The sequence below is a fragment of the Scomber japonicus genome, chromosome 10, assembly GCF_027409825.1.
Source record: "Scomber japonicus isolate fScoJap1 chromosome 10, fScoJap1.pri, whole genome shotgun sequence".
Classification (NCBI taxonomy): domain Eukaryota; kingdom Metazoa; phylum Chordata; class Actinopteri; order Scombriformes; family Scombridae; genus Scomber; species Scomber japonicus.
Window position 1 is genome coordinate 12065947 of NC_070587.1, and position 26922 is coordinate 12092868.

At 39.7% G+C, this 26922-nt stretch overlaps 4 protein-coding genes across 6 annotated transcripts; 1 reads left to right on the forward strand and 3 right to left on the reverse strand.

The window, feature by feature from the left end:
• On the reverse strand, nt 1-906 carry fabp4b (fatty acid binding protein 4b). Its single transcript, XM_053326675.1, has 4 exons — nt 812-906; nt 487-662; nt 265-366; nt 1-161 (listed from the first exon to the last, which is right to left on the reverse strand). The coding sequence occupies exons 1-4, from the start codon at nt 882-884 to the stop codon at nt 108-110; spliced, it is 405 nt and encodes a 134-aa protein (XP_053182650.1). The 5' UTR covers nt 885-906; the 3' UTR covers nt 1-107.
• A 12826-nt stretch (nt 907-13732) lies between these two features.
• LOC128366021 (hairy/enhancer-of-split related with YRPW motif protein 1-like) lies at nt 13733-15636 on the forward strand. The gene is made up of 5 exons (XM_053326667.1): nt 13733-13818; nt 13952-14024; nt 14138-14221; nt 14354-14435; nt 14551-15636. Exons 1-5 carry the CDS (start codon nt 13733-13735, stop codon nt 15156-15158), a joined length of 933 nt encoding a protein of 310 aa, XP_053182642.1. The 3' UTR covers nt 15159-15636.
• A 2495-nt stretch (nt 15637-18131) lies between these two features.
• On the reverse strand, nt 18132-20892 carry stmn2a (stathmin 2a). Of its 2 annotated transcripts, none has more exons than XM_053326671.1 (5): nt 20874-20892; nt 18988-19083; nt 18647-18819; nt 18327-18518; nt 18132-18191 (listed from the first exon to the last, which is right to left on the reverse strand). In XM_053326671.1, exons 1-5 carry the CDS (start codon nt 20890-20892, stop codon nt 18132-18134), a joined length of 540 nt encoding a protein of 179 aa, XP_053182646.1. The 2 variants fall into 2 exon arrangements, with proteins under 2 accessions (XP_053182646.1, XP_053182645.1); XM_053326670.1 differs by having other exon boundaries at nt 18982-19083.
• A 945-nt stretch (nt 20893-21837) lies between these two features.
• On the reverse strand, nt 21838-26612 carry upp1 (uridine phosphorylase 1). Of its 2 annotated transcripts, none has more exons than XM_053326665.1 (8): nt 26579-26612; nt 26204-26258; nt 24685-24796; nt 24421-24579; nt 24146-24260; nt 23191-23400; nt 22932-23078; nt 21838-22819 (listed from the first exon to the last, which is right to left on the reverse strand). In XM_053326665.1, the coding sequence occupies exons 2-8, from the start codon at nt 26242-26244 to the stop codon at nt 22668-22670; spliced, it is 936 nt and encodes a 311-aa protein (XP_053182640.1). In that variant the 5' UTR covers nt 26245-26258; nt 26579-26612; the 3' UTR covers nt 21838-22667. The 2 variants fall into 2 exon arrangements, with proteins under 2 accessions (XP_053182640.1, XP_053182641.1); XM_053326666.1 differs by having other exon boundaries at nt 26204-26251; nt 26579-26604.
• Nucleotides 26613-26922: the final 310 nt, after the last annotated feature.

Genomic DNA, 26922 nt, shown 5'->3' on the forward strand with positions numbered 1-26922 from the left:
CTCACAATTCAGTCTTTATTGACATGTTTGGCAATAGCTCAGTGCATTTGGTGTCTTACTGGAAGAGTTCAAGCTTTATTTTACACTTTGATGTCTACAGACAGGATTCAAGCCTCCTTCTCATAGGTCCTCACTGCAACAACATCATCCATGATACACTTCTGTAGAGAGACAACAGCCAAATGTTAGAACTTACAAGTCACACACAACAAGGATGCATACTTGTGAAAGACAGATCAGTAATTGCACAGTTTAATTACTTACAGCTGTTAGTTTTCCATCCTGAATCTCTCGCTCAAGTGATGTTGTCTTTCCATCCCACATCTGCTTTTGCACAAGTTTGCCATTTTCAAAAGTGAAGATGCTCTTTTAGAAAAAAAAAAAAAAAAAGAGAGAAGGTTTGGGCTGTCAGGTGCATAAATGACTTTTTTTTTTTTTTTTTTTTTTTTTTTTTTTTAAGTGTGTCTTTGAAACAAGATGACTCACCTTGGTCTTTCTGTCGTCTACGGTCATCTCTTCGAATTCCTCGTTGAGTTTAAACTTGATCTCTGTGGTCTTGAAAGTACTCACAGACTTCATTGAAATGATCCCGGCATCATCCACGCTGACCACCAGGTTAGGCTTCACCATGTTGCCCATTTGCCGAGTGGCAAAACCCACACCTGCCATACAATGAGAATTAGACAATTTTCCAGACACATGTTAAATTGTTTGATGATGCAAATAAGACGTTTTGCTGATACTTCCCTCCATAATTCCTTCAGCATCAAAGTAAAATCAGGTTTAAAAAAATAAAAACACAACAACTTACCAATTGCCTTCATGTACTCATCGAAGTTCTCGCTGGTGGTCAGTTTCCAGTTTCCAACAAACTGCTCAACCATGATGATAGCGATTTAGTTTAGTCTGCAGCACAAACACAACCACACGATGCTCCTGAGTCACGGACAGACTGACATAGAGCCGAAACTTCACATTTGAAGCCTGGTCGAGCGGCTGCGTGATTCCGAGCCACCAATCACGGGCAATTAGCTGATTAGGGGGCGTGTCCCCAAATCCGATTTTGATACATTCGATAAGAGTGAACTGTTAGTTTAATCCGGTGTTACGCCGTATTTGGTGACCCCATCAGATTGTGTGACCTGCAGTGTTGAAATAAGTAGGCTACTCATATCGTTTACTTGTTAAAAGTGGGGTGATATCTGCTAAACTAATTGAAGAATGACTGATGACATTTAATTGTCTTGCCAATATCTTACCAATATTTTCCTACCAATATCCCAATGTAAATAGTATAGGCTACTTTATTACGAATAAAATTCCTGAATCATACTTAAGTAAAAGTGTAAAGGTTTTACCAGCTAAATTTACTCAGTGTAGACTAATGTAACATCATTTTGTTTTAATAGTTCTTTTAAGCAGGATTTTTTTTCACTATTAGATATGTTTACATTGTAATACTCATGCCTTTACTTAGGTCACAGAATCTGATCAGTCATCAGATACGGTGGAACACGTTCTTGCATTTGTCTATTTATCATAGGTACTTAGGTCAGTGGTCCCAAACTGACACAGGTTAGACCACAGACCCCCATTTGACAATATTTGGTCCAAGGTTCCCCATCCAGTAAGATTTTTATTACAGAAAGTGTATGAAACCCATGACTAAAATAGTCATGCATTCATTGTGTTAGTTATAGATGGTATTATTGTAGAAAAAAAATAATTCTGTTGCAATAATTTGATGGGATTTAGCATTGTGTCGCAGGGTGCCACTGCAGGAAGGAAAACTGCAGACAAAGGCCTTTATTTTCCTTGTTCCTTTATCAAATGATTAATACAGGTTATAGAGCAGGGTTCAGCTATTAGTTTCAACCATAGGCCAGTTTTTTAAGGATTTTTCATTGGAGAGCCATTAGTTGATACACTATATTTTGCTTGTTTATTTGTACTTTTGTTTAGGGTTGTATGTGCGAACAGATGTATTTTCCCCATTAATAAGTGATGGCAGTCATTTAGCTAAAAATGGCTCATACTTTAAAATATGTTGTGTTGTATTTTGAGACAGGAGACATATTTTGTTATCAACACACGCCTCAGAAATAGAATGGTGCAACCATATTATTAGTGCATCTTCTCCTGTTGGGACAGTATAGAAATAACATAATTATTTGGTTTTAAAGGAGCCTTGTGTATATTTCACTACCTACAGTAGATTTGTGAAGAATTATGTTTTGATGTAAAATATTAAAAACTTCAGCTTTTGAACAATAACAATAGCACTATTGTGTTGGCTCTTCAGGAATGTATATATAAGTTAAAGCCTATAAAAAGTAATAAGAGTAAGAAATATTTATTTTTTTATGTGGAATTTAACCATTAAGAGCCTTCGATTTACAATGAAACACGAAAGACTTCATGTCACATTTAGATAGTTATAATATATTTCCCCACATGTGCAACTGAATGCAGTTTTATTTAAAATGTCTCAAATTTCACACATTATAGGATGATTATTGTCAGCATTTGTACCTCCTTTGGTGTATTGAGATACTACTTTTTAAGCAGTAGATGGCGCCTGTGAAAAGCATGTAAACAGTTCCTTGAGGTGCAGTACAGAAATGTTTTAAATAGGTTTATCCAACTTTACAAAAATGTGTGTGTAAATCGATTTCCATTTTCACAAATATTTCTCAGTTTATTTATATCCTTCTTGATCATTTTTGTAACTTTATTGGGGCATTTACAATTATTGTAACTATATATATATATTATATATATACAACAAAAATTGTAAAAACAAAATGTAATGAGAGATTTTTCTTTTGATTCACAGTGCATGCCTATAAAACAGTTTGGCAACACAGAAGGAGAAAAGCACTGAGATATCAGTGGATTAGTCTCTAAAAGTCAGACTGTCATGTACTGCCTCCCAATGGCTTCAGCAATACACTACAGCATTTAAGAGAAAGAAATATATATATATGGTTTACCTTCTCTATCTGCTGTGTGGAGCACTGTCCTAGTCTCATTAAGGCTTATATCATAAGATTCTGTGTTGTGTTCAGGAAGTCAACCAGCACAGTATCAACTACTATTCAATAGATGTTATTTTCATTTTTTTCAATTCAATCATAAATCATCTCTGTGGAGGACAGCACTGTTTGGTTCATATGAGAGTTGATGAGTCCTGCTGATGAATTTCTCAAAGACATCAAAGTGCATAATAATCTACAGACACACACAGATGATTATAGATCAGTGTCCTGTGACATCTCTTGTCAGTGGATTAAAATTTGTTGTTGCATCCTTCTCCTCCTCGCGTAATCCATTTCACGTTGCATTTTCTAAACACTGCTTTATAAAAAAATCCTTTGACAAAGATTTGTCACAGCCTGTAAGTTATGAGATGGTTGTTAAAGTATCAAAGCCTACACACAAAAACAGTGGTGAAATTGTAGATATCTGCAACAAGAACAGAGTCTCCAGCAATGACTTGAGTGGTTACTGCTCTTAAATGCACACTGCAGAGCAGGTAAATAATGTTTGTAGCATGCAGTACTGTTGTGAGAAACACTGTAAGAAAAATAATCATTTTGATTGGAGATGATGACATTTAACATCTTGTAAGAAGCATTTTGTCTAATCCAAACATAGTGCAGACGGAAATAGAAAAGCTCTTTTGGTTATATGATAATTAGGCAAATCATGGAGCTACTGACAATGAATATGAGTACATTGAACTGTCCCCTGGGAGCACATTTTTTATCCTATTTACCCATTTAATTGTCAGTATGCCTTCAGGTTCTGCCCGCCATCATAATTCATTCCCGGTGTTTCTAGCTTTTGAAGAGAGACACTCACTTATATTGATATTAATCAAGTGTCTAAGAGCAGGGGTATAACATATGTGAAAACCCTTCTGAGGGGGATTCAGCCTTTAATCACATCTGTATTTGATGTATTATGCAAAATTAGCTATCAGTGTGCAACCAGAGAAGCTGGAATCATTGTTAGCTAATGTATGCCTTATACAAAGACCTTAATGAGGCTATCACATGGCTGCAATATTTAATTTCATGGTCCAAACACATGAATCATTCATGAACTTCAATGGCAGTAATGATGTGATAGTCAAAGAGTCTGTGCTGTGATATATCATGGAATGTTGTTTACCAATCCAATAAGCCGATTACTTCTTGTTCTCTCGCCCGGGGTTCTTCTGTATACATACAGGTGCCATCCAGCGGGCGCAGAGCCCATCTAATGAACATGAACTCTCGGCTGCCAGCCACAGAGAAGTCCTTTCCTCCTGGTTTTCATCAACACTTCAACCCCCATTGATGGGAGAACAGTGGCCATGGACAAAAGCTGTATATACTGTACAAACACAGCTCTGAGCGGCAGCACACTGACTCATTCTTCGGTGTGTGTGAGAACGGAGGGGGACCCCTTTCAGCTCCTTTGTGTTGGTGTCTGTCAACAGTGTAGTTGGAGGCAGAGCCCATTGTGGCGGCCAGTGTTTCGTATTGACACAGGGCCTCGCTCAGCTTGTTCCCAGGGTCCAACCTGAGGACTCATGAATAATGGAGAGAGGATCCTCAGGGCCAAGGGGGAGTTCGCAAGTCTGACAGGGCCTGTTTTAAACCTAAACGACAGCTTTATATGCCAGCAGGTAAAACTGAGGTCACAGCTGATCGTGCTGAGGATGAACTTTGCTGCAACCCTCGGCAGGCAGTGAATGGACACTGTGAGAATCTCACAAAATCATATCTATGTCCTGATCATAGTCCTTTTCACTACCTCATCATGTCTGAGTAAATGTTATTGTAATCTCTCCCTATAAGCGTCTTATAATAGTCTTTTCGATAGCCGATAAGCCTCTGCCTGAGGTAGGGGATAATTCTCCTCCATGCAGAGATCATTTAAAACCCTAGCAGTGCATTTCATATACTGTAGTCAAGACATGTCCTTAATCTATTTACCATTTTAACAAAACTTTTAATAATTTTTTGACAACCTTTAACTGGCTTGACCTGGAACCCAATTGTGTGCTTAAATTGATGCAGCTGAATCTTTTGAAACACTTTCTTTAATCAGTGTGAATGTTTTTTAATGCCATCTTTCTCATTTTGTCACATTTTAACAATAAAACGTGCCCACAAATGGCACTATAAGCAAACCATGATATAGATAGAGAACAAGCCCAAAGAAAGTCCACAGATTATAAAAGCCTGTTGGTCTTTATTTTTTAAAAAACTAAAATTGTTCAAGATCGATGTCTAAGAGCGACCAGCCAGAGTTGGGTGTGTGCCACACCTACCACACCAACAGGGGGCGTCACTTCAGCTGAGGTCCCCAGCAGGTCTTAATCATCTGCTGAAAGGCTCACACGACCTGAGCGTCGTGCCCTCTCTTCTTTGCCTTTTTTTACGACTGCTGGATGAGGGTGAACTAGAAGCCAAGGTGGGCGCTGACTGTTCCGCACAGCCATCATGAAGAGTGTGTGTGTGTGTGTGTGTGTGTGTGTGTGTGTGTGTGTGTGTGGCAGAGGTCAGAGAGGTGCCTCTTGCTTGTGTGCTTTGAGCTTTTTCATGCTTACTGCTTTGATCTTCTCTCTCATCCCTTCATCCCACACGCTCCCTGCGCCTCAGGCTTCTGGTTTGCAGCACAACGATGGCAGGACTGGAGAGGGAGCAGGGAGGAGGGGGGATGACTGCCTCTCACAGAGACACTGCTTGTTCTGTCAATACAGGGAGAGGTATAGGGAGAGCTGCCCATGGGGCACAGCCACCGGGTGCGGAGTGCAGTGGGCGGAGGGTTCACCAGGAGCTAAATTGATGCATACTTTTTACAGTTCTCTGCTTCTCTTTTATGCCCTCTCAGATCCTCCAACAGTGGGCTGGAATTCTTGTGTGAAAAACAACTGCCACAGTCCTCAGAGGGTGGCCTCCTGACCCCTTACAACATGGGAAACTGCACCCTTCAGCTGGTAGTTATATAAAGCCTGCCAGAGTCATGAAAATCCTTGGTAAATCACTCAGCTTGAGGCCTCTCATGTCTCTCTACATCTCACATGGAACGATTATGTTCTGTGGGTCAATATAATTCATCCTTTTCTTCGATGCTTTATATAGACTGTGTTTAAAGTGTTTCCATGTCATGTGGGAAGGAGTGATAGTAGTGGAACCTGAAAGAATCCTTATATCCCAGGTCTGTGTGCCCCCAGACCCTGATAATCCTCATATAACCCCTCTCTCTCTCTCTCTTTCTCTCTCTCTCTCTCTCACACACACACACACACACACACACACACACACACACACACACACACACACACACACACACACACACACAGAGAGTACCCCCCATACCCCACCTGCTGAGCCAAGACTGGGAAACGCAGATGCGAAGGCACAGAGCAGAACCCCTAATTGAAGATTAATTGGAAGGGGGGGAGCACCTACCTTTATTTAGACATGTGGTAAGTGTTAGGCTGCGACAAGCAACTCAACCATCTCAGCAGATGACTACACTTAATATTTCATGATGAACTTTAAGGGAAGGGGAGGGAGGGGAGGGTTCCCTGATGTTGTTCTGTAGACTAATACCCAACACATTCATCCCTTTCAAGACAGTTACAGAGATCATTAATATCTGTGACATCTCCCTGGTAAACTAGCAAGTGCTCTCTAACCTTTCCTGTCAACTCAAATCATCTTGAACTCAACAAGGACAACTGTGGAGTAGGCTGGATAGCAGTAGATGCATGTAACAAGTGTAATGTGCCATTTTCATGTTTCAAACAAATAATAGAAAAATCTAGTCAGTGGTGAAATTACACTGATCTTGTACAATAGTACATGCACAAAACTTCCACATAATGAAAACTATCTGAGGGCAATTGCTTTTTGTGGTTTTCTGTTATTTATATACTGTTATGATGTTGGATATCAATGTTAAAGGTATAGTAGGTAACTTTTCCACATTAAAATGACTAAAAATGATTAGATTTTTTTTTAGCTGTGTACTCGCATTACGCTAAATGTTTCCAACAATTTTCAAAACCCAGAAATATGTAATTTTAATAAAGGTAACAGCCCACTTTATTTGGTCATTTGTCAATGGTGTCATATCCTCCTTATGCGTGTGCAAGCATTGTGGTTGCCACCAGGCTGTTTATCCAGTTTTAACACTTTTTAGATCTTTAAAAGAACTGTATCTTAACTGTATTTTAGTCATTGACATCTGTATCACAGAAATATAAGCAAACATAAGCAGCAGCTTGGCTCTCAGTGACTTGGATGTCCTGTGTCTGCCAAATAGCATGGGAGAAAAACTGATTCTAAACATGAAATTGCTTTTTTTAGGAGGCGACTCAGTTAAAACTTCCTGAAAAATTAGCACTGAAGGAATCCTAACTAGGAGAAGCTGACTCCAATGATGAAGAAAACAACTCCCATGGTCCCTCACGACACTTCACAACATCACCAAACTCCATCTTTTGCTATTGTTGAGTTACCCTCAGCGGCCAAAAATGACATATTGTGTGTTTAAACATGCTTCCAAAGTTCCCAAACTTGAGGTTAATGTATGTAGAAATTACTCCTGTAAATCAACCTCTGAATGCTTCATTTGCTATGTTTTTACTATTTTGCCAAGGAGCTGACATTGGGTCATCACACATGCCCATAAACAGCCATCCATTTCATAACATTTATTGCTAAGGTTTTTCCATATGTTGTTTGTGTTGTTCGCTTTCATATTTTGGATCCAGTTAGAATATTTACAGACACATTTGAGAAGTTGATATTTTGAGTAAAGAAGGAGAAAAGGTAGTGAAATCTAACTAGTACTATAGTTTGTTGAATGGATTGTTGATGTATCTTACCAAGCCACTAGAAGTCAGCTGAGATCCAACTTCCTGAAACTAACCAATCAGAACAACAGGCTCATCAGGAGGGGGGCCATAAAGAGACAGGCACTGAAACAGCCTGTTACAGACAGTGGATGAGCAATATAGGCAATATGAAATAAATAAGGAGTTTTTTTATCTGTTAATCATGCAAAGATACTCCTTTAGAAACCCAGATTAAAAATAATGACCTGGAAATGTGCATAATGTGTATGTCATTTACACAATCAACAGGACATCATAACTGGGTATGGAAATATGATAAATTGGGAAAAGGGTGAAAAGAGAAAAATGTTCACATCTTGTGAATAATAAAGTGAAAAATGATGTCCAGAGACAGATAGAAATAATGATGGAATTAACAGTAGGATGGGATTCTGATGCATGTTTGTGTGAGTGGGTGGAAAGAGAGAATGAGTAAAGGGGCTGTGCTAACAGGCTTTCTGCAGATCACTGGCAGTTTGACTGCAGTGGAGAGTAATGGGGCTGGCAGGGCGGAATCAATTACTGGCCACAACAGATTTTCCCACAGGTCGGAGCTTGGGAAAGCAGTACTTTACTGCTGCACAGACAGCTGGCACAGAGCATCCACTGGGAAAGGAGCCGGCTCACAAAAGACAGATTTCTTTTTTTACAGACTTGTGACACACCATAAATTTGTGCTTTTCTATTTTTCTATTCTGTCTAAAAAATATTAGTAATCATTCCAGTCAGATTTAATTCTGAACATTATTGGTCAAATATAAAACTTCCCACCAGCTCCCTAAAAAGCTCATAGGTGTCTGTCAAATGTAACGTGAAGGTTACTCATAACATGATAGTGGACCTCCAGAGACAGGTCTGTTCTAAAACATAGATTTTCCCTGGCAGTGACCCATCCTGTCTTTCACAACAATGAAGACACACACAGCAGAAAGCAGAAATTATAATTTTCTACAGCTAGACTAGACTTATAGACCTGACTAATAATGCATATGGCCAGTGGCTATGTGGTTCCCTTTGCGTGATGTAAACCAGAGAGATACATTTCAATTAGAGCTCCAACAGCACCCCCTGCCCCACCCCCACCCCTGCCACCCATGACACACACACACACACACACACACACACACACACACACACACACACACACACACACACACACACACACACACACACACACACACACACACACACACACACTCCATTGATATGCAAACAATGTTTTTCCTGTGGCAACACAATGTGTGGCCTTAAAAGTAGCTCACTCAGTGGTCCTCCTTTCTCTGTGTGGACATCACGTGCTGTCTCCTGTTGCGCTTATTTGGGAACCAGTCTTATGATCTGGCTTCCCTCTTTTGTGGACTTGCATAAGTTAACTGGTAATGGGAATTCTACTAGTAAACCTTATGAACAATGTAATTGTTAGAGGCCACTGAAGGAGTGTGCACAATTATGAAAAGGGGATGAAAATGATTTTATTGATTCAAGAGTAACTCAGGTCATCTACTTTTTTCAACACTCAGTACATACAGTAGTCCATATCAGAGTGTAAAGTATTGTTTGAATTCTTTCCTACAAGCTGTTCATGCCCTTTAATTGGCAGCCAGTGCTGAGATCCTGGTGTCTATTGTGACCTGAGGACCTGTCCTCAGAAGAGAAAGAAGGTTGTTTTTTTAAACTCCTGCTAAACAAAGAAACAAGGAAGTCAACATATCCTCCCTGGCTTTACCTATCCAAAAGGCACAAGGAGAATAGATGCCAACAAAGGCAGGAAAGTAAAGAATAAGAAGGCGGGTGTAATATGCTCAAACAGTGGGAATGGGTCTCAGGCTTGGTCTGGTCCCTGACCAATTTAGCGCCTGGGTGCTGACTGGAACCAGAGGGGACAGGCAGGAAGCTGTGGTCTATAGGATAACATTGTTGTATGGAAACTGTCTGGGAGACATTTCCCTAAGTGGGACAAGCTATTTAGGACCAGCATGTGTGGCATTTTCTCTTATCTTACATAATATGTCATAAATAAAAACCATACCTGCACCTTTACTCAGTCTTAATAAAATGTGATGACCTCACACATACAAATGTCCCACACAAATGTCCCACCCCTGAACAGCACACGCACAAATGCAAACTTCTCAGCAGCAGTTGTTGAATGACAGGTATAAGATGTCAGGATGGTGTGCACACAGGATGCAGGCACGACTGCGAGCGTCGCTGCTGCCGACAGCCCCAACGGTTGACATAGTAAATCAATCCTGATGGGAGGGTGGGTAGAATGGAGGCGGGGGGTTCCAATGGGACTGAGCCGGTCTCTGTCAGACACACTCAGCCACTCAGCCAGCCAGAGAGAGACTGTCGACGGGTGGGAGAACACTCGCCGGGAAGCGCTCACACGGAGATTGAGTTACCACGGAATTAGATCAGGGCTGTGGGAAACAGCACCTCCTAAACACACTCGCACACTCTCAGTCACACACACATAAACACATGCAGACACACCAGCACACACTCAGGCCGCACTCTTGCACACAAAGAGTCACCAAGGGAAACCTAAGGGAAGATTGAGGAAGGCAGCTGGGCACACGCCAGTTTCATACAAATGCTTGCTTATACCTCTTAGCTTCCTGGCACCAATTTGAGAGTAGTTTCTTCGAATTGGTGCCGAGTTAGGCCCATCGACAAGCACTGCTTGGCATCCTGTTCAAATGATTAAATGTAAAGAAACTTGAAAATGCATAAGGAAACATGCCAGTCATATAAATGAGATCAAACCAAATACTTAGATTGACCAAAAGACAAATGGAGTGACGGCTGAGAAAATGTTGTGATGCCACGGGAGAAATGTCAAGGTTTTTGGAAGAAAAATCGTAATTACGTTTAATGGGCGAAAGGAATGTCAGTGCTAATGTGAAGGACCTTGACGATCAAGTGTGAGGAGAGTGGTTTGTGTCTGCATAATGGAAACCACATGAACCTGGCTGTCCTGTTGCACTGGTGGCACTGTAGAGCCCCATTACCATAATAGTATCAAAAACAATGAAGTGATCCCAAATATACTCAAGCTGCCACTCCACAGAGAGTCATGGAAGGGCCATGTACGGTTTAGTCTGGGGGAAAAGGGCAAAGAGAGGATCATCTAGCTGGGAATCTGTATCTTCTTTCTGGAGTGAAGAGTACAGATGCCTACGTGAGAAATGCAGTATGCAGGCCTTGGGTGTTCTTCAGCACCGGATTATGCACATGTTAGCGTACATAAATCGACCAAGCGGGATGTAGAAACGCATGAAATGAGTGAAGGTAGGCAGGATTTTTAGTGAAAGTGTGTGCTTGAATGAAGATTAGGAGAGGTGGGGGTTTATGTATCTGTGTGTCAGGGGTTGGCGTGAAAGTTCACTCACACTCACTGCATCAACAGAATGACTGAGGCTTGCACATTGTATCTGTCACCACTGAAACCCCTCTGACATTCTGGGAACAGCGTGTTGGCCTGCAGTTGCTCCCTGGAATCAAGCTCTTCATCCGCACTTGTCTAGCTCCCAACGCACCAAGTTAACAACTGACCTGATGGACAGAGCAGAGAAACAGCTGCTTCTCTACAAGGTACTGGAATGAAAGACAGCAGGGGGGTCATGATCCCACTGATGGTCTTACCAGACATGACAGACTCAATGCAGGAATTATCCCAGCCTCAAGCACTATCATTTCCCAGACCTTCCATCATAACAGAAAAGACATTTGACTGCTGCTTTATAATCATAGTGTTTATAGTTTATTGACTTTGCTGCATTTATTTGGGGCAGTTTGTGTATTTTAATATGATGGCACCGTTGGAAGAAGTATTTAAATAATTTACTTCAGTAAATGTCACAGTATGTTATATTACCATATGATTGGATCTTTTTGATGCATTAACATGAATAGAGTACCTTCATTTTGTTGTTGTTTTCTAAATGCTTTATATACCTTGTAAAATAAACCGATCATATATTTTTGTTTCCCTCTGGAATGTAGTGCAGTATAAGTATAAACTAGCATACAATAGATCTACCTCAAAATTGTACTGAAGTTTTAGTATTTGAGTAAATATATTTCAATACTTTTGACCACTGTATGATGGTTTCTTTGGTGGCCCATTTTTGTTTCAATGGCTGTAAAGATCTACCCCATTAAATCTCTTTTGCATTTGCCTTATACATGTTTGTGAACATATACATGTCTATGAATATATAAGCAGAAATATCTGTATCTCATATGTCTTTTTCCTTGATATATACTATAAAAACACACAACAGGGATCAGTTACATTGTGGAACATAAACATTGAACGCTCCCATGTTTTATATAGTTTGCCCTTTGACCCCAGCAGATTAGTGAGGTCAAAATTATCACACCTTAGGCTGAGACCACCCCTGCTCCTTGTCCAACATTGAATGAGTGCGGCACTTGAGTTTTGCTACTTACAGTATGCCTTAGTAGGTTTGTATGTTTTTTCATGTAGCTCATAAGTAAAACATTCATCTACGGTTGCATGTAGTTTGAGCTTCTAAAAACACTTCTGTTTCTCTTTCCCCAGTGTTCACTGTTTTTGCCCTCTCTGGATGATCCCTGGGAAGCTCTCCCTGCGCCAGTCAGTTGACCTGTTTGCAGTGACTGGGGAGAAGGGTGGAGGTGGAGGAGGAGGGGGTGTTTCCTAGGAGAGCCTGGCAACACTGACTGACTAATGTTGGGCCTCCCGGCTGATCAATGCTGTTGTGGAACCACACAGCTGACAGCAGACAATGAACAACACACTCTGCTAATAGGCCGTGTGTCCTCCACAACACCAAAGATGAAGAGGGCTCCTACTAAAATGGGGCCTGTTGCTCATGGACTGGGGTCTCAGCAGGGAAACTGGGGACCTGAGGCCAGGAGTTGAGCTGTCAACCACCAAAAGGATCAACTTCCATCTTTCCTACTTTTTAACTTTCAGAATACATTTCAAAAATGTATTATTTACCTACAACGCCGCCCATGGTCTGGCTCCAGATTATATTAAAGAAATTTTAACCCCTTACAGCCCAGCCTGGCGTCTAAGATCAGCTGATCAAAAACTAAACAACTTTAGTTGTTCCAATGACCAAACTGAAAACCAAGGGTTACCGTTTGATTTCGTGTTATGGCTTTGGAACAGCCTTCCCCTTGGTGTGAGATCAGCAGACTTCACTGCAGCTTTTAACGCCTCCTTAAAACTCGCTTTTACAAGAAGATCTACACTTAACAAAATGATCCTTTTCCATTACCTCATCACTATCATAATTCCTCTTTATATTACTATTTTAGTGTATCACTTAAATATATTGTCATTACAAATATAGATTTTGCCTGTTTTTAGTATCATCATTTTTATATGCACTTCCTTATGATTTGCTTTTATTTGTTTTGTATTCAAGATTTTGTTCAGGTCATTTCTTATATTTGCATGCTATTTGTTCATATGCAGATATTTACTTTACTTAAAATTCACCTGCTTTGTATGAACTTGATTCTTTTACAGCATTTGACTTGTTAATATATATCAGGGAAATAGATCAAGACTGTCTTTTGTTTTTAAACATTTTTTTTTTCAAATAACGCATTTAATATTAATTAATATTAATTAGGCTCACGTCACTCAAACACTAACTCGATTTTAACAGGCTTAAAGTTTGTCGAGCACCGCCCACATCACTCCGGGGACCCCGCCCATCTCCCCCCGGTGTGAAAGTGATCACAGGAGAAGCAGATCCAGACACACTGCTGTCACTGCAACGCAAGAGCTTTTCTCTACGAGGACTATACGGATCATTGAAGTGAAAAATGAAGCGGAGCCACAATTACAGTTCATCTGAGAGCGACCTGGACGACAATATTGAAGTGGAGAAAGACAGCGGCGATGAAAATTGGTATGTTGGCTATGTTAAATATTTCACGGTATAATATCTGTGTTATATTATTCATTACAGATCACTATAGTGCAATAGTCCAGCTTGAACTCAATTGTATTGTAATTTAAATTATTTCAATTTTGTCTTTTAGTCAGCTGGATTCTCACGGCTCGATGTCTCCCTCTACAACCACTCAAGTTCAAGCCAGGAAAAGACGCAGAGGGGTAAGTCAGTTCATTATCATTTAAGCAAACAAGTTTCGCATCGCTGCTAAATAAAATTTTTCCACCATCTGAAACCTAATTACTTTTTAAATTTTCTTTTACCCTATTCACAGATTATTGAGAAAAGGCGGCGTGACCGGATCAATAACAGTCTGTCAGAGTTGAGGAGATTGGTGCCAAGTGCTTTTGAGAAACAGGTAAAATAGTCATACTTCCATTCTTGCCTCATTTTGCCAATGACATTTTAGATGATCGCTTGATTTAAAAAATCACGGAAATAATGATAGAATTTAAAGTAACACTGTTCTTTTCTTCCTGTTTCTTTACAGGGATCAGCAAAATTGGAAAAAGCAGAAATATTGCAAATGACTGTGGATCATTTGAAGATGCTTCATGCGTCTGGTGGCAAAGGTATGATAAATGACATCATATTCTTGAGATTTGAAACGTCATGTCCTTTTTTCAGTAATTCACAATAACATGATATGCTGAAAATCACATGTTTAACTTTCTGACTCCCTGACAGGTTTCTTTGAGGCTCATGCTCTTGCAAAGGATTACCGCAGCCTGGGCTTTAGGGAGTGCCTGGCAGAGACAGCTCGCTTCCTTAGCATCATAGAGGGTCGGGACAACACAGACCCCCTCCGTCTACGCTTGGTGTCCCATCTTAGCAACTATGCCTCTCAAAGGGAGGTGCACACTGGACTGGAACACTTAGCCTGGGGCTCTGCCTACGGGAGTGCCCCTGCCCATCTCCCCCATCCCCTCCTCCTACAACACCCCCAGGGCAGGACACCTGCATCCAGAAGCAACAGTAGCCCACCCTCTTCCTCCTCTTCCTCTACATCCTCCTCCTCCTCCTCCACTGAGGCATCTGGAACATCCAGACTCAGTGTCTTGCCCCCCACGGAGTCCCTCAGAGTGCCTCCCAGCAGCTCACTGCCCTTCAGCCTTCCTGTGCCAACATCCAAGCTTTCGCCACCACTCCTCTCATCCCTCTCCTCGCTTTCAGCCTTCCCACTCTCCTTCAGCGCTTTCCCTCTAGTCTCCACAACGGCCATCAGCACAGTGAGCCCCTCCTCCACTCTATCAAAGCCTTACAGGCCTTGGGGCACAGAGATCGGGGCCTTCTGAAGCCAACAACTGGACTGAAGGCAACAGCTGGGCTGTGCCCACTACTACAGACTTCATCTGTTTTTATAGCAATAAAACACAGGTGAACAACTGAACTGATTTTATTTTATTAAGAAACAATGAGTGGGAGAGGTGGCTAAAGGGATGTAATCTCCTCTGAGCATGTTCTTATCAAGACAGGACGATTTTATGTTATTCATTGAAATTGATAACTAATTTAGCTAACATACACTGCCTCCAGGTTGAGTACTGATATGATTATAGTATGGCCCATACATAGATATACTGTAAGCACAAATTAGAGGTAATATTTTGTAGACCACATACTGAAACTTCTACATTTGTCCAGCACAGATGTCTGTATTTAACATTATGTAGCGTTACTTAATTTGGCCTGTTTCAGAACTACATGGAAATGAATATGCATGTTATATGCACTGCATTTGGAAAACTAACTACTTGACAATTTGACACTTGCATTTTGTATCTATTTGTAATATTTTTGTACCAATAAATTGATCTTAAAATATAAAATATAGATTTAAACAAATGTGTTTGTTTCTGTTGCATTTGCTACTTTTAATTCTCAGTTTTGTTTGTAGTTCATAATATATAATTGGTGGCTATTTTTTCTACATTCATGGTACAAACTCTTATATAACCGCAAACTATATGCCTTCCAAGTGATTCAGACCATATCTTTTCAAATGAACCATAATCTGCAGGTGCATTTTTGCTGCAATCCCATAGAAGTTAATAATGAGTTAATGAGGGCCCAGTTATTGAGTGTGTGCCAGGTAAGTAACCAAATCCCAGAGCATTGTTGCCCTTATGAATACCCAGGAAATCATTAAGAGCCCAGAGGAAATCCTTTACAGTGTTGCCCTGACCTCACCAGCTTGGGTTGGTCTGAAACGGAGACAATAGTGTGAACAGGATGGGGACCTTGGAGGAAAGCGGTGAAAAGTAACAGCGACACACAGACAGCTGGACCAATAAATCACTGCTCCGACGTGTTGTTTCTAGTACGATCTTGGTGACACACGGACTTCATTATTTAGTGATTCCATGCACCACCTCAGACTTCCTAGAGTGATAGCCACTGTCTGCTTGATCTATTAATAAACTGTCTTTCTTTGAGAACTATCAGTCAATTTAAAGGACATCATAAGAAAGTGATGCTAATTTTTTGCTAATTACAAACCCTTCTCCCTCAAAACAGAGCTGTTATTTCAATTCCAAATGTTCACGATTCTCATTAACAAATCATTGCTCCACTCTATCAGTGTTTTTTCCCCATGATATTTCTTCATGATGACAGTATTTGGCAAATAGTGAACTTTCGTCCTACTTTTGGACGGTATGAGCTCCAACAGGGTTTCTTTAGTCCAAATAAATCTGTCACTGCCACCTACTGGTGGAACACTGCACCTTTTGTTTGTCTTGTGCATGTCTGATGGCTGATGGTGTGGTCATTTTAAGTTTATGTTATTCTGAACTTTTAAGGAGTAAATCAGCATTTTTACAAATTAACTATCACTGTATTCACAATATTGCAGAAGACATACATGAAAAATTGGCTGGGGGAAGACTGTAGTTTTCAGGATCGGTAGATAACTTGTTCTTTTATTTGGCAGTTTACATTTTCCCTCGTCTTTTAGCACAGAAAATTATTAGATGGTGCATGCCATGTTCACAGAACCCCAAACCTTTATTCAGCAAAGCTTTCACAGAGAAATATATGAAGGGAGAAACACAAGCAGCAAGAGGATGCAGGCAGATATCAGTGGTACTGTATATTAAAAAGAGACTAGTTCAGTGTGCTGAATGTAAAGCATCCTGCATCCGTTCTCTATCTAATCCACTACAGAGAAGAGATGCTAATGATGCCACATGGTAAATTCGCATTCATACACACCCACACAGACATACGTTATGATCACGCTATCAATATCAAGGTGGAGCACATTCCACTGTCCAAGACACTATGCATGGTACCAGTATGGTGTCATAACATTAAAGAGATTAATCCCAAAATACTGTGTACATAACAGAGTGATTGAGTCAGTTTAAGATGAATTCATTGAGAAATGGAATTGTCAGGGTTAAGTGGGAATATGCAAATGTATAAACAGTTGCTCCCATTGGGCATAGACATTCTTAATTATAATAGTAAAGCACCTATCAAGTTCATTATCAAGCTCAGTTTCAGAAGAAGTGGACAGTTTTTAAATCTGTGGGTTTGGCATACTGTTAAATTCCAAGCGTGTGTGCTGAGAATGAGTAGGTGTGCGTGAGGAAGATACAGGTGGGATACGTCGAAAATCTTGAGGAGACTGCAGTCTAGATACACCAACCGTCATTCTTCACAAAGACACAGAAACATCATCATCGTCATGACATCATCAGGAAACACTGCAAATGTCAGTCTACAGCCAACTCACAACACCAAAGGCTTTCACAAGAAAATGGTTGTTGAGTCAAAATTTCAAGAACTGAAACGTTAATCAATTACAAACAAAATGTTTGAATTGTACAGTGCAGCACATTACAACCTTTGTATGTACTTCACCTACCATCATAGATAGACAGATAGATAGATAGATAGATAGATAGATAGATAGATAGGTAGATAGGTAGATAGATAGATAGATAGATAGATAGATAGATAGATAGATAGATTTGAAAAAAAAGGTATTTACAAAATAATAATAGCCATATTCTCGCATTTTCTCTCTAAAATTAAGAAATCCATTCAGCTCTCAAGATGACTGTTACTGTTGTTTGTATCCATTGATAATACTGATAGTGGTGAGTATTGTGGTGTGGTGTGTTGTGATGTGGTGGTGAGGTCCTCCACCTCTCGGGTTCCAGGGTCGGACATCTGTTCTGGAGAGGGATGGGAGCAGGGCGAGGAAGGGGGTTGGATGGAGAGATGAAGATGGACCATGGAAGTCAGGACTCGTGAGATGCTCATGCTGTCAGCTCTTCCTTCAACTCTTTGTTCCTGCGCACCACAGCTGCATGTCTCTCCTAGTAAATACCAGAACAACACATCAAGAGTTGTTAGTCATTGTGAGGGCACCCTGTGATCGACATGATAGACTCTGACTTTTATGGTTTTTCTTTTTTTGCACAGGTGACAAATATGGATTCTGCATTTTTCACCTTCTCCTGTAGACGCTCAAGCATGGCTGCCAGATGGGCTTCACGGTTCTCCTTGATCTGCTCCATTTTCATCTGGAGCTTCTCTTCGGCCATCTTGCTGAAATTGCTGTTCTCTTCCATGGCCTTTAACAACACGTCCCTTTCATGCTCCCTCTTTTCTGCCAAAGCCTTCAGCAACAGAGCTTCTTGGTACTAAAAGTAAAAACAGTAGGAATTAAAATAATAGACTGATTCTGAATTTTTTCATTTTGAATGGTTTAACAGCATTCTTTTCATATTTTAAAACCCCAAAAGCCATTTGACAAAGGGGGAATACTCACCTTCCTTCGATCTTCAGCAGCCTCCAGTTTCTTCTCAATGTCATCCAAGGAGATGTCCCTCTTGGGGGGTGAGGGGAGACATGGGTTAACATCTGATACTGGAGACAGAGGCTTGAGAATCACCTCGAAGGCCTGGCCAGAGGCACGCTTGTTTAAAGTTTTCACCTCCATGTCTGTAAATCACACAATCACAATTACAAAATCAATGTCCAATAATACAATATATCAGTGCAATAATGAGTGATTATTATTGTTGTCTATATTTAAAAAGCAACTCAAACGTCCATGGGAGGACAATTGTTTTGTTCCTAAGGAAAATCAGTGTTTGAGCTGACCCATACCTTCAAACTCAGACATGAGCTTGTTGCGTGCCTCTGGATAGAAGCAGGAGCAGATAAGGGAGAGGACAGACAGCTCCTTCATCTTCTCTTTGTATGCTGTAAGAACATAAACACACCATAGCCTCCAGGTCAGTCTCAATGTGTTACTGATGAAAGCAGCAAAACATGCAAATTAATACCTAGCTAAGATTACCTCGCTACCAAATAAAGCTGCATGAACGGTGTCACAAATAAATAAATATACTTGACATTTTCCTGAATTAAGACATTACACATTAGGAAAGGGAAAACATTTTCAATATATCAATTAGCATCAGACAATCACCGTGTTAATGATCCATTGGAAGACTAAAACACACATAAGTGCCATGTTGCTTAATAATTTATTGGAAAGATGTAATCTGTAAGGATGACTAAGATTCTTTCATAAAATGGATGAAACAAGCTTTACTTTTACTTTATTGGATGATATAATAACAACACATTTGTTGAATCATTTAAATCAAAACACCCTGAACATTATATTAGTCTGCAGAGAAGTGATAGGGAGGACAGGCCTGTGTGTCAAGTAATCAGAGGCAGCAATATTTATCTGTCTTAACCCACCCTGCATGGTTCACTAGTTCATTGGACTATATTAATTCTCATCTATGAATTCAGTCACTTTTTCCATGCTCGTATTTGACAAAGTGCCCACCTGGCTGTCCAGAGAGGACTACAGACTGTCAGCGCTGCTAAGCCTTCTGCTGCAAAGGCCAGTGTGTGAAGCGGCCCCCTTGCTGCAGGGCTGGCCTGCCTCCCACCCTGCCGTACACCTGTCTCCTATGCTACATCTCTGCCACCACACATACCATAATGAAGCCAGTCTGAACACCATACTGTATTTTAGAAATGGACTGATCACATTAAGGCACCATAAACATATGTATGGCTGAACTAAGTAATGAAAACAAATATGATAAAGGCCTGGTTTACCAAAAAAACTGTCCATCAGAAGGGATGACTAATGCACACTGTAATCCAGCTCTCTTAGTATAAGGGTCAGTGTGTTAACTCTTAGGCCCAATTGTTTGGAACTGGAGCCATTTAATCTGTTAATATACACTACCAATTATGTATTTTTGCCTAATAAATGGCAGCACATCTTTCACAGCTGGTGATGGATCCTCTGCAAGGAAGAAATAAGGAAAGCTAAAGACATAAATAAAAAAGGAGCAATGCCAAATAAATGAACCGATGAAACAATCGTTCAAAAAACGTTCAGGTTATAGAAAAAACGTTTAAAAACAACCATTTGGTGCTGTGCATATTTAGTTATAGCAGAGCAGTATAAAAGTCAGACTGATGGAGCCCTTTCAGCTTTGCTGTCGGCTAAATGGTGGGCAGCTCAGCATCTTGGGTGGGGTCCGTCTGCATTATGCTGCATGTCGGGGCCGCTGTAGCATGAACCGCAGGTGCAGCGTTGTAAATAAAGCTGTCTAGAACCAATTCATGCTGTCTAATTACCTTCTGTTGCACAATGGAAGATCAAAGCAAATGAAGACTGACACATTAACATAGAAGAGGATAATAGAGTAGACGTTTGGGAAACCTATTAATGACGGTAGATGCTCGCCTTTTAAGCCCATATTCTTGCTTTTATTATCAGATTCTGACAAAAAAAAACCCAGTCGACAGAAAAATATCACAAGGTGAGTTATCGCATTTGTTTTTACTCATTATTAATTTCTCGCACGACCACCACCCGGTAGACTACACCGGTCTGACATGGGGTATATAGTCTATAAAAAAGATGCATCTGACACAAGCCCATCAATGTATCTGTCTTTCCATCCATCCATCCATCCATCCATCAGCTTTAACATTATTACTCTAAACATGCTTACCGGTTGCTGTTTTGGCCATGGCTGATGTATTTCTCCGCAGAGGATGCTGTAGCTCTGTTCAGGTGAACGGTGATGCTGCTTAAGGCACTGAGTCAGCGAATAGACCGGGTTGGGATCGGATGGCAGACAGGAGGTGGGCACGTACGGGAGCGCGCAAGCAGACCCTCCTCTGTGCTCTGACGCGCAGCCATAAAAAACATGTAAAAATGATTGGAAATGACTTGCTATTAGTGAGACCGTCCAGTTTAATCCCACCATCCCCTCAAGAAATGTTTAAAATGGATTTTTTTGCTGTTCTACATTGAATAATGTTTTTGTTCTTTTCAAAAAACGTTCAATTAAAAATGATATGCTCCTCCCTCATTAAAAAATCCCAGAATCTATTACTATGCAAATGCTTTTCATTTCAAAGGTTTGATTGCTAAAATATCTGCTAATTCACAGTTAAATGCATTCTCACAATAGTGTAGATTGAATATACAGAAATTTCCCACTTTCAGCAGATTAATGTGAAAATAATGCACATACATCATCCTGCACAAAGCTCAAACGAAGAAGAAAAAATATTTTTTAAGGAAAAGGGAGACGATTTACACATTTGAGATCCATTGTCTATAATGTAACCATAATAACTCTTGTTGCCTATATCAACATAGGTTGATTCTAAACATTCTGAGTCACATAAGCTTAGAGAAAGAAATTGTACATATTGTACCTAGCTGCCTTGCCATCAAAATGAATGATTCAGCAGAGATCATATTCAGGAAGTTAATCATTATTTATTATGAATGTTCAGTGTATTGCTCTTGACTTAACCAAGCTTCTCTGGAGCTGCACATACCACAATAGGGTTCATAAAGCAATAGACCTGCTCACGAGTATGTCGGAGAAATAACTAAAGAACACGTGCAACTCTTCAGCTCAGAGCCAGAACACAAAATAAAACACCTTCAGTTTTCTTTATTAAAGCTTTATTGATCAAGACATCCAGTGGAATTTATTTTTCTCAAAAGCAGTGACATTTTGAGGTTTTGAGGTTGTGAATGAAACTTCCAGAAAATAAATACAGAAGCCTAATCCTGAAAACAAAACATACAATCAGCATAAAAAAATACTCAAGATGATATAGTACATATTTATACTGTTTTCCAAAATCACAAGGACACAAATTTGAATGAAACTAGAAAGACTTACTGACAGTTAAGATGACTTTTGTTATCTTACCCGCTGTAAGTTTGGACTGATCAAAAGTCATGATGTGGTTCAAGTTTTATAGAAAAGTAGCTTTACATGTTGTATAAAAACAAAGAAAGCCTTAAATAAGACAGATTTGATGACCATAGTCTGCTGGTGTTATATTTGAAGCTCAGTAAATTGTTACAGTTGAATGAAAGAGAAAATGAAGAGAAGCACAGTGCGTGACGGTTTATAATTATGGTGAAATAGTCTCTTAAATCAGTGTTAAAGGACATATAGCAGGCACGGTATAACTTCAGTGTTTTGGTCATGATTCTAGATATTAAAGGTAAAGCTCAGCAGAAAAGAATGTATAAAAATAGCTTAAAGCTGTGTTATTGCTTTACATGTTTTCAATGTTGTTGGTTTTTTTTGCCTTTATCAGTAAATTAGTGGCAGAGAGGCAAACAGTAAACATGGGGAGAGAGAAGTAGGTACTAAATGCAACAAAGGTCCCTTGCCAGCTTCGAACCAGGGACATTGGATATATGGCATGTGCTGTAACCACTTGGCTAACAGGGCACTCTGTTTTCGGGTTCACGAAAAGATGCTCTGAACTTAGCTACGTACTGTATTCACATTCAAATGCTTCTTGATGTAGTGGCCAACGAGTATCTGAGGACGTTGTTGGTAATTGTGAAGAACTTCATGAGAGCTGCTCAGCTGATCCCCCTTCAGACGATCCAGTAATGTTACGCACACCACAGCCGCTTTACAGAACAGGAAATTAATGTTAGAAACCCAATAAGGAGTCAAAGACAACATTCTATGTGTTAAAACTTTCCCATCTTTTCGTGTAAAGCTGATAGAATCATTTCTTACCTCGCAGGCCACTCAACTTGCACATGGCAGCAAAAACAGATGACTCCATTTCAATATTGCAGATTCCTGCCTTATTGGCTTTACTGAGGTATTCCTGTTTATCTTTCTCAGTGTAGGAGCAGAAAGCACCATCCAAACGGCCTTGGCCTGGGTGATTGATGAGATAGAGATGACAGACACAAATATGTACATTACAGCTGAAACACTGTACATATCAGTGAACAATGCGATTAACACATGAATGCAGTAGAACTCATACCTTCGTAGAAATCCAGTGTACACATGGTGTTGCCTATCACTGTGTTAAACTGGTTCAGCTCCTTGCTGCACTGCAACAGCTCCTCAGCCAGGCTTTGGTCCAGATCAGTATTACGGACCACTATCCTACCCAGGATCACCTGCTCAAACTTGGGCAGGAAGGTGGCGTCCACAGACTGTTTGGTGACAACAACAGTGCCAGGTTCAAGCCCTAAAAACCAAAAATGGCAAGTGAGATGAACAATAATCTCTAGACCAGAAGCGCAGGATGTTTTAATTAAAAGACATTTTAATTGGACTGACATTCTGGATTAATGAAAGATTAACTAACATAAGTCTTATGGTCATTTTCAAATGAAGGCCATCCAAATAAATTATTAAACCTCTTATTTTAAATTATTTAAGATACCATCTTTAGCTCAATTTGTAATTCAGTGCTACAGTCTACTACAATAATGTAGTCATACCTGCTACAATCAAATCAAGCCATAATGTTTAGCCATACTAGCAATTATATATACACACACACACACACACACACACACACATATGTATATATATATATATATATATATATATAAATAAAAGACTTATTTTAATAACTTACTTAAACATATTAAAAACAAAAAATACAAGTGCTCTCTCATCCAAAAAACAGGAGAAATAGAAAGCCTTATGTGAGTGCTCTAAAACCTGAGGAACTTTGGTCTCCCTCTTGTGGTAAAACTAAGAAATATGCATCTTTGTGGACAATTTGTGGACAATACTAATATGACCACAATGACTCATCTCCTGACATAGGCATGTGAAGACACAGAAGGTCAAGCAAAGTAATCATTGAGTTCATTTAGAGAATCACAGGGAAACTAGCACGGTTTAATAAGGCAGAAGATGTATAACTGGATGTAAAATCAGGTATTTGGATCATTCAAAATATTTTCAAATAATAAGCTTACCTATTCCACCTGATGTCCCAATGCGTATGATTGTAACATCTGTACAGCGTGCGTGATGGAGGAGCTTTATCAGCTCATGCAACATTATGGCAATAGATGGGATGCCCATCCCATGCTGCAAAATAAAGCATGTCACACAAAATGTTAACGTTTATGCAGTTTTTTAAAATTAAAGGACACCAAGTATACAGAATGTAGTCTTGTATTTCCTTCATATTTGTAGTATAGTGTTTGTTTGATATAACAGAATAAAATGATCTTTTGGTTTTACATACACTGACAGAGAGTACAGGGCCAATTTTGTACATGGCATAGCGGTCGGTTCCAGCACAGATATTTGGGTACTCTGATTTGGGGTCTTCCATACGGAGCTCAGCAGCAATGTACTCAATGAATGCTTTCATTCTCCAGGGACTGCCTCCAACACACACAAACTGAAAGAAAACACACACAAAAAAAACTATAATAAATTATTGCCATATAAAGATGATTATGAATGTAATATTTTTCCACAAATTAATATCTCAAAAAATCATTACTTTGACATCACCAAACATAGCAGGTAGGTCATGAGTGCCGGTTCCCAGGCTGAAGTGGTAGAGAATGTCATCTTTCAGTGAATCCAGATGTGGGTTGTGCACACAAACAGGGCTTGAGGGGGATAAATAACAGACTGTTAAGGGTCAGTCCTAACCTGATAATCCAACTGAATTGCCATTTATAATTTAGTTATTTGGTTTATTCATTCAATAATATGTTAACTCTAAAAAAAGCTAATTTCACACATAACCTTTCAGGATCTAGCCATGTAAATGCTTTCATTTTGATCTGCTACGGTTTTGGTAGATTTTTGGAGATCTCCACCAACCGAAGTCTTGTGATTTCTTAATGCGAGGTAATTGAAAAGCGGCAAGAATGGAGGCTAACAAACCTGTGCCCCTTACATTTTGACAAGGATACACCAAATCCAAAATGATACTCTTGCTCCAACATGAAGAGCTGCCCTAGACTTTGGATTGGTTCTACAATGCAGGTTTCTACACAGTTTTAACCACAAAACCTAGGAGATTGTCCAGGTCAGTGTCTTAATGCTTTTGTTCATAGAGACAGACCTGTGAGTCTACTGTGTGTCATACAGTGACTGTATGTTACACCCAACTACTATAGAGATAGGATTTTCATTTGTGATGAAACACTAAATGTGGAAACCCCACAGACCTCAAAGTGAAATGTTTTCATCAGAAATACTCTCTATCAAAAAAAAGAAAAGAAATTCAGACACTTTGCTATTGAGTTTATTGAAAGTAAATGCTAAATGCTTTGAGACACAAACACATTCCCAATCCCCTACATTGTATTAGGATGTACATGTTAAGTGGGAAACAGATAATATGCCCCTTGGTAACAGTATCTGCCTCATAGACAATAAGTTAAATGGTTTATTATGCGGACACTTGAGTTTCGACTTACGAGTGAAAGGATTTTTCCAATTTTATGAAAAATAAGGCATCAAAAATTATTTTTATATTATAGAGTTGATGACAACATTAATCCAATAAGGCCTTTTAAGATAATACTACCTAGGTCACTTTTGTGTTTACATTTGATTTATGTATCACTAGCTACATTGCATTATCATGCTGCTGTTGCTGCCACCTTGTGGCAATAGATCTACATTTCGAATGAGTTAGACTAGTCTTTCATCAATGACAGTAGCTCATTGGAAAAGAAAGATGGAAAATGCCCTTCATTTCGTTTACACTACTACATGCAATCACTTTTCTATATCGTCATAATCATTATCGCAAATTTCCTTGAAATATCTTGATACAATTTTGAGGGTATATCACCCATCTCTTTTCAATAGGTCTATAAAAGGTAGGCTATCAAACTTTTGTACAGCAGTATAAGTTAATCAATGTGTGGGACTTACAGGAAATAAGTCAGCTTCCTTACACCCCGGCACACCCAGTAGTTTCCTCGTTTCAAAATGAACCATTGGTAAACGTTTCAATCCTGTCAAACAATCTGGTTGTGTTTTAACATAAGGCCCCTCACCTGCTGTGTGACACGGTCTGCTTGTCGTCCTTTAGATCCATCTTCCTGAAAACAGCTGTGTCAGAGAAAAAAAAAAGTCATTCATCTCGAACCAACCTGGAACAACACCTGAACCTTACAATAACCAGCAGGGGTGTATGCTTAACCTCACACGTGGCGAGGAACTAGTCTACCCGAAAATTAATAGACAAAGTCGCACAGTTAAGACACTTTTGTCACATTAAGGACACCCCCAGCATCGCATCGCATTGCCGTACGCAGCACTTATCGCTCGCGAGGAAAAACAGTCAATTAGCTCCGTATTTACCTTCAAATCATGTCAACAGAAGAAGACAAGTGAATACAGAAAGCTTCAAAAAACAGACAGATATTTACGTTTTGGTGTGTAGCCGCTCGCTGCCTCTGACAAATTAAAATCGCTCTCTGGACATCTGACGTCGTCACCTCTGACGTGAGCTCCAGCCCACAATGATGTGACGTCCTGCACGTCATGGGCGTCGCACTGCGCTAAGTGTTTAATTCACAAATACAAATGAGCTAAATTACTACTTACAATATCATCTTTTTTTCTCTACTCTACTCAAATCACTCAGTGTAAAAAGTATGGAAAACATTACGTAAGTCTTTATAATGAGAACATTTCTTAATATATCCAAATAATGAGAAACTAGCCTATATCAAAATAGTGACTTATGTTATGACTCATCAGTATTTCATTT

Coding starts and splice junctions, on each gene's coding strand:
- fabp4b (XM_053326675.1), bottom strand. CDS start 884: ATGGTTGAGCAGTTTGTTGGAAACTGGAAACTGACCACCAGCGAGAAC. Junction 663..811: donor TGAGTACATGAAGGCAATTG/GTAAGTTGTTGT, acceptor ATTGTATGGCAG/GTGTGGGTTTTGCCACTCGG. Junction 162..264: donor AGGATGGAAAACTAACAGCT/GTAAGTAATTAA, acceptor GTCTCTCTACAG/AAGTGTATCATGGATGATGT.
- stmn2a (XM_053326670.1), bottom strand. Junction 18,820..18,981: donor GTCTGAGTTTGAAGGTATGG/GTCAGCTCAAAC, acceptor TGTGATTTACAG/ACATGGAGGTGAAAACTTTA. Junction 18,192..18,326: donor TTGAGCGTCTACAGGAGAAG/GTGAAAAATGCA, acceptor GGTATTTACTAG/GAGAGACATGCAGCTGTGGT.
- LOC128366021 (XM_053326667.1), top strand. CDS start 13,733: ATGAAGCGGAGCCACAATTACAGTTCATCTGAGAGCGACCTGGACGAC. Junction 14,222..14,353: donor CAAGTGCTTTTGAGAAACAG/GTAAAATAGTCA, acceptor GTTTCTTTACAG/GGATCAGCAAAATTGGAAAA. Junction 14,436..14,550: donor TCATGCGTCTGGTGGCAAAG/GTATGATAAATG, acceptor ACTCCCTGACAG/GTTTCTTTGAGGCTCATGCT.
- upp1 (XM_053326665.1), bottom strand. CDS start 26,244: ATGGATCTAAAGGACGACAAGCAGACCGTGTCACACAGCAG. Junction 24,580..24,684: donor CTATGTTTGGTGATGTCAAA/GTAATGATTTTT, acceptor GTTTTCTTTCAG/TTTGTGTGTGTTGGAGGCAG. Junction 23,401..24,145: donor TGGGACATCAGGTGGAATAG/GTAAGCTTATTA, acceptor TTTGGTTTTTAG/GGCTTGAACCTGGCACTGTT.